This window comes from Myotis brandtii, unplaced genomic scaffold (genome assembly GCF_000412655.1).
Source record: "Myotis brandtii unplaced genomic scaffold, ASM41265v1 scaffold155, whole genome shotgun sequence".
NCBI lineage: Eukaryota > Metazoa > Chordata > Mammalia > Chiroptera > Vespertilionidae > Myotis > Myotis brandtii.
The window spans coordinates 1,592,325-1,599,645 of NW_005355621.1; the positions used below are offsets into that span (position 1 = coordinate 1,592,325).

The 7,321-nt window shown below is 45.2% G+C and overlaps 1 protein-coding gene across 1 annotated transcript in view; it reads left to right on the plus strand.

The window, feature by feature from the left end:
• The first annotated feature begins 5,874 nt into the window (after positions 1–5,874).
• The window catches only part of NUAK1 (NUAK family, SNF1-like kinase, 1), a 72,251-nt gene continuing 70,804 nt past the window's right edge, over positions 5,875–7,321 (plus strand). The window contains exon 1 of the mRNA XM_005861689.2: positions 5,875–5,895. Coding sequence (XP_005861751.1) covers positions 5,875–5,895 — 21 coding nt within the window. The remainder of the gene's footprint in view (positions 5,896–7,321) is intronic.

Genomic DNA, 7,321 nt, shown 5'->3' on the forward strand with positions numbered 1-7,321 from the left:
GTGTGCCAGCCCCTAAGCTCAATGCTTTTCATCCATCCATTCATCCATCCACCCTCCATCATCCATCCATCCATTTAATGTTTATATGGCACCCATTACAAACCAGATCTATACTTTCCTTAGAGAAAAGAATAAGATCTAGACCTGTACTATCGGATACAGTAGTCACTATTGAGCACTTAAAATGTGACTGGGGTATTAAAATGTTAATTTTATGCAATTAACTAAAATTTAAATTAAGAAACCGTGGAGCGATGCAAAATATTTTTCTTTAACTACAACTTTACTGTTTTAGTAGGGTTACATTTCAGTTTAACCAGGAAAATCTTAACTCTGAATTGAGATTTATTTTAAGGATAAAATACACAACAGATTTTGAAAACTACAAAGAGAAGAATGTAAAATATCTCTTCAATTGATTTTTATATGGATTAATATTTATTGCATATTGAAATGGTAATATTTTGGATATACTAGGTTAAACAAAATACATTATTAAAATTAATTTATGTTTTATTCTTGTTCGAATGTGGCTGCTAGAAAAGTTAAAGTGATATGTGTAGCTCACATTATATTTTTATTGGACAGCTTTGTTCTAGACATGACCATTCTGGAGCTCTCAGGCAACTGGGAGGAGCTGGGCACATGGTGGAATAATTGTAATACCATGAGGCAAGTGCTATAATAGACCCAGGAACTGGGTGCGCTGGGGACAGAGAACTGAGCCTTCAGCTCTGAGATTAGAGGAGAGGTGACATCTTAAGCTAGGTCTCCACAATGAGTAGGAGTTTGTCATCTGGAGGACAGGAAAGGGGGCATACCAGGCACAGGGCACAGTGCGTGCAAAGGCTGAGAGGCATGAAACAGTGAGAAGTGACCCTGGAACGCAGGGTCTTGGTGGGAGGAGGTGGTGTGGACATGAGTCAGGAGTACTGTCAGGGTCCCACCATACAGGGAAAGGGCCACGGGCATTACTCAGCAAGAGAAAGTCACATTCGTTGGGCACCTGTGTGCCAGCCACTATGCCTGATACTTTCTCCTACATTAGCTCGTTCATTGTTGAGCTCCACACATACTTGTTGAGTGCCTACTATGTGCTAGGCATTGTTTTGGGTGCTGAATATGCAGCGGAGAACAAGACAAAGTCCCTGCCCTCACGGAGCTGACAAGTAGGTCAGGACAAGTAGGAGAGAACAGACCCAGGTCTAAGAGGTCCAGTGACTTGGATAAAGTCACCCAGCTGGTGAAGGGTCAGGGCAGGCCTCAAATCGGGTCTTTCTAATGCTAAAGTCAATGCTCTCATTACCCTGTCAAGCTGTGTCAGGCTAAGGGGTTGGGACTTTGTCCTAAAGGCCACGGAAAATCAGCAGAATCTTGGAGGTGGGAGACACAGGGTGGGATGTGTGTTTCAGGAACAAACTATGGTGACTGCATGAAGAAAGGAAGGCACTGAGGAGACTGACCAAAGTGCTGTGGTTCTTGCTTGGTAGTTCCTGTAGGTGTCTCTCCTTAGCATTTGTCACAGCCCCTCCTCCAGCCCCCAAATCACATCCTTCTCTCCCCAAGTCAATTTTCAATACAGTGGCTAGAGGGAGACTTCAAACTCAAGTCTGATTACATTACTGCTCTAATCAGAATTGGCCAGTGGCTCCTGCCTGACTCAAAATAAAACCCAAAGTTCTTACACCATTGCACATAGCCCTGCAGGATTTGGTCTTTCGTTAACTCTGGCTTCCACTCCTGCTGCTCTTTTATTTCACGCCACTCTTTTATTATGAGCTCCTCACTGTTTCAGGAACATGCCAAGGACATTCCTGTCTCAGGGCCTTTGCACCTACTGTGTCCTATGCCTGGTAGGCTCTTCCCCAGGTTTCCATTCTGTCCCCCGGATATCCAGATTGTACACTCCCTTGCTTCTTTGGGGACCTCTGCTCAAGTGTCACCTTGTCATCAGAAAGTCTTCTCCTTCCCCCATCATCATTCCCTACCTCTTTAACCCTGATTTGGTCTTCCTACCAGCCCTTACCATTATCTAACATTTAAAAATATATTTTTATTGATTTCAGAGAGGAAGGGACGGGGAGAACGAGATTGAAACATTGATGAGAGAGAATCATTGATCGGCTGCCTCCTGCATGCCCCACACTGAGGATTGAACCCACAACCTGGGCATGGGCCCTGGTTCATAGGTGGATGTTCACCCACTGAGCCATGCCAGCCTGACATTTAATACATGTATTTGTCCATCTGTAAATTGTCTACCTGTACACCCAATGAAGGCAGGGACTTCGTTTTTGTTCACTTGTGTCCACGGTACCTAGATTCATGATGGGCCCATGGTAAAGCTGAGTGCTTTATGGTTGAATGCATCTGCCCATTCGGGTAACAAATGTAGAGCTGATCTCTTTATATGTCCCCAGCAGGCCCAGAACCCCTCATTTAACCTCAGTGGAACCCTGAAGGCTCTCCTCCCCCATTGTCGCCCATCAGAGGTTTTCCCCACCTACTCCAGCACATTCCTGCATGTGACACATTTGCTTTCTGGTGGCTGCTCTTCCCAGGGTGGCACAGTGTTGCTTTCTGCTTCTGGAATGCTTTCCCTGTTGGCGGGGAATTTCTCACATTTCAGTTTCTGTTCTCTATAATAGAACCTTCCAACGAATCCTGCTGTTTTTTTTCCCCTCAGGAAGAAGCTATCTTATTTTCAGTGTAAAGTTCAGGACAGAGAAAACAAAGCCAATGGAACTGTTGCCAACTGTCCTCTTGCCCCATCCTCTGCACTCGGGCACAGAGGAGGGAGAAAAATAAGGAATGTGCGAGAAACGTAAAACCGAAATCTGCAAAAGGGCCCAAATGGTCAGCACAGCAGTCATCGTAACTCATCTCACCTGATGACGTCATTCCACAGAGAGGCAGAGACACCTGCCCGAGGTGGCACCACTGTGTGCAGCAGGGGTAGACGCCCTGCCTTGTCCCCATACGATGGTGGCTACTCAAACTGGTGATCTTCCCAAACAGGAGCCTTCTGCTCTCTTCATCACCGCGTGGATGAGAAAAACGAAAAGTAAGATCTCAGTCTGGATTGTTTCAGTTGAATCCTTGTAACATCCGCTGGTTCTATTAATAATTCTGTTTCCTGATGTCATCTGTCCACTCCCATGAAGAGGCCTCCTCTTGTATCCTTTTAAACACAAAATATAATACCCGTGGGAAGGTGGCAAATAATATTAATGGCAACATACATTTCATGCTGTTTTCAGTACTTTTTTTTTTTGGCATTAACTCAATTGGTCCTCAACAAAAACCCTTTGAGCTAGGTATTATTAATGTCCCCATTTTAAAGATGAGGAAAAACAGAGGAAGTTGTCCAAGATTGCTCGGCTTAAAAGTGGTCACATCAGGGTTTGAATTCAGTGGTTTTGATTCTGGATTCTATGCTCTTAACCACCATTCTTACTGCTTCTTTAGTCACTTAGCAGGGGAAGAAAACATAGCTTTCTATTTTTTTAAAAAATATTTTTTTATTGATTTCAGAGGAAGTGAGAGAGAGAGAGGTGAAACATCAATGGATGAGAGAGAATCATTGATCAACTGCCTCCTGCATGCCCCACACTGGGGATCAAGCCTGCAACCCGGCATGTGCCCTGACCTCCTGGTTCATAGGTTGACACTCAACCACTGAGCAATATTGGCTGGGCAACATAGCTTTCTGTTTTGATTTGTGAGTAAATTTTAGTTTTCATTTTAGGTATCTATTTCACATTCAAATAGACTTGGTGCTCCCAAGAAGTCTGGTGGCCAGAGGTCAGTTGACTGCTGTAAATTATGTTTAATATCCACAGACAGGAAGCTTCATGAAGATGAGACCATGCCTGTGTTGTCCCAGGACATCCTCAGCCCCAGATACCTGGCATGTGGTAAGAAAATAAGACATATAGTTGAATGATTAAATTTATTGCTTATTGTCTTATGACCACTCTATACTCCTCTTTGGTTTCTGATACATGTAACTGAGGGAAAAAATTAAAGAAAAAACTGGCTCCATATACTCTGCTTTCTCCTTCTATAAGTACTGTAAGTAGACAGGAAATAAAAAAGTGGGATTTTTGTTTTCGCCTATTCAGATGGTTGTCATAATCTTCAATTTTGCTTTTTTATATGTAAATATGACTTAGTATAAGCTGTATGTATTAGTGAGGGCAATACTTGCTGCTATAACAAAAACACCCTCTAATTTCTGGGGCTTAACAGAATACAAGTTATTTCCTACTCATGTACCAGTCCAATGTCCTGACCAGAGGGTGGCTTCATTCCTCAAGGTGATGCAGGGACCCAGGCTCCTTTTCTCTAGTGAGTCCACCATCTACTGGAGCCTTGGGATCCTTTGCTTCCAGCAAGGTAAAGTGGGGAAGGCACACCCCATTTTTAAACATCCTGGCCTGGAAGTAATGACCATTATTTTTGCTCATATTCCATTAGAGAGAACTAGTCATGTGACCATGCTTGGATGCAAGGGAGGCTGGGAAATATAGCCCCAGCTAAGCAGCAGTTCATCAACTCCCCTATAAAAGGAGAAGCATAAATTTTTGGTGGGCAGCTAGCCATCTCTGCCACAGTGAAGAATGAGCATCTTCTTAGATTGCTCTTTAATGCAAGATGTCCACCAGGTAACATACTGAAGGTGGAAATGCCACAATCTTCGGTAACTTTCCAAAACCTCATCTAGAAAACTGGAAGACTAGTGTCAACCAAAGCACAGCTATTCACTGATGTGAGCTGGGATGTCAGGCAGCTTGGAATAGGGGCCAGGGCAAAATCTTAGAGTCAGAGACTTGGGTTCAAACCCTGATTCAGGTAGTTACCAGCTGTCCGATCACAAGCAACTTAACTTCTTTGAGACTCAGTGTTCTCAACAGCCAAATGGGGATCATAACAGCCAAATGGCAGCTTTACGGTGATTAGAAGCAATACATATAAAGGTCCGTTTTCTGAACAAAGATTTCTCAAAAAAGCACACATACCTTCTTTCTTTTAAGTGGTTTGGAAAGAAAGTGTAATAAAAAACAAGCAATGAGCCTTATGAAATCTAAATTATAGGACCGTGTGGATATAATGCTTCCAACTACAGATGTTACAACAACTGTCCTGTATCCGGGATGAGCCCAGAAATCCTATACAAGCAGTAGGATTAAACTGCTTGGAATGGTCTGAATTCTAGTAGGAGCCATGGAAGATGAAAAATAAGTATATTAATAGCCATGATTTATTGAATGTATATATTATATCCCTTAATACCCACACCAACCCCATGGGACATATTATTGTTACCACCGCCAATATCACCTATGTTATTAGCATCCCCATTTTGCAGATGAGAGAACCAAGGCATAGAGAGGGCAAAGAGTTGCCCAAGATTGTCAATTGCTAGTGGTGGGACAGGGATTTGAACCCAGGCAGTCTGACTACAGAATGCAAGCTCTGTCTAAATCCAGGAGGGGGGGGGGGGGGGGGGGGGGGTCTTGTTGGAGGAAAAGCTTTATCTATGGAAAACACGGAATACAATGCGTGATAACATTGTGCTGAAGTGTGGTTCCAATTATAAATGCTATAGGAATTCAGTCTGGAGAGGAACTCCCAGTGCTTGGGTAGGACTGTGTGCCAGGCATTGTACCGGGTGTTTCCATCTTTCCCATTTAAGGAGAGGCAGCCCAGCACATGTGGAAGAGGAAGAGTACAAGGTTTGGGACTGGACAGGTAGGGTTGAAATCCAGGTGCTGCTATTTACAACCTGTGTGATCTCAGGCAAATGACTTAAGTTTTCTGATGTGGTTTCCTCAATGGAAAATATGGATTACAACCTAAGGGTTTACTGTCATGAAATGGTACCAGCCTATGGTAGGAGCTAGTCACTCAACAAATACCAATGATGTCCCAGGCACTTGTGAGCAAACTATCAGCCAGAATAAGCTGGGTTATGCTGCTGTAACACCCCCCCAACCCCCACAATCTCACTCACACTTACTTTTCCAACACAGGTTACCTGGGACTGCTTGGCCATTTTTACAGAGACCCAGGCTGGCTAGGGGAGGCTCTATCTCGGTACCTCCATGGTTGTCAGGATTGGATTGCCAAGACTGTACTTTCAGAATGGTCAAGACATGAGGGTTTGCTCATTGGATCTGAAAAGTTTCTACATGAAAACAGTGCTCTCATTCCATTGCCCTAAAAGCAAGGCATATGGCCCACGGCTCATTTCAAGAGGTTGGGGTCGTGGATTCCTACCACATCCCCAGGAAGGGAAAGAACCAGAAAAGAGCTGGTGAACAGTCTTAATTACCACTACACACATAGTCTGTTTACCTGTAAAACAGATGGGTAATCCATATTTTAAGAAGAGGAAACTGAAGCCTTGAGAGGTTAAGTCATTTGACCAAGGTCACGCGTCCTATTCCCTGGGGAGCCTGTCTCAACCCTTCACGTTACTCACTCTGACGTTTTATTCTACATGCACAACTGTCTACAGACTTTGTCTCAAAGCAGAATACAGTTTCAGGATGGGGACATGGGGAGGCACTGCAAGTGTGGAGGACAGAATAGGGATTAAGTAAACATGGCCTTTGTGTTTGTCTTATGCAATAACTAGTGTGCTCTTGGGGAAGGCAGGAAGGGGCAGAGGGGTCATGTGGAGCCTCGCTAGAAGAGAAGTGTGGACAGATAATGCCAAGCCCTGGACGTGGCAGAGGGGCAGGCCTGGCGGATGGGATGACTGCCTCGTTTTTTAGGCCATTACTCTGGCAGCAGGAAGGGGGCTCGCGGAGAGGACATGCTATTGCAGGAGTCCAGGCTAAGGCGATAGGGGTAGATGGGTGTGAGGACTGCAGGAATGCAGGAGGGATGAACCCGAGAGCTGCCGAGGAAGGTCGAGCCCGGCTCACTGGTGAAAAAAGTACAGAACCACCCGGCGCTCTGCAGATCGCACCAGACATACCTCACCCTTCCCATCCCCGTCTGGTGCACTGCACCATTTTTAAACATGTCCCTAAGGCTTCTTTCTCTCTTGCCGGCTTTCTTATTTTTCTTTGCCTCTTTAAGAAGGGGGCTGGGGGAGGTTGCAGCTTTGCTGCGGTCCGAGGCCTTCCCTGCCTGACTCCCAGCTTGGGGTGTAAAGTCGCTGTTACCACGTCCAGGATCTGGTCCGTCCAGTTTAAGGATAAATTCCGAGGCCGAAGGGGCCAAGAGGCCTGCAAGTGGCCTCCCGCTCAGCAGGCCCCGGGCCCTGCTCCATCCGAGGTGCCGGGCTTGCCCACCTCCGAAGGCGGCC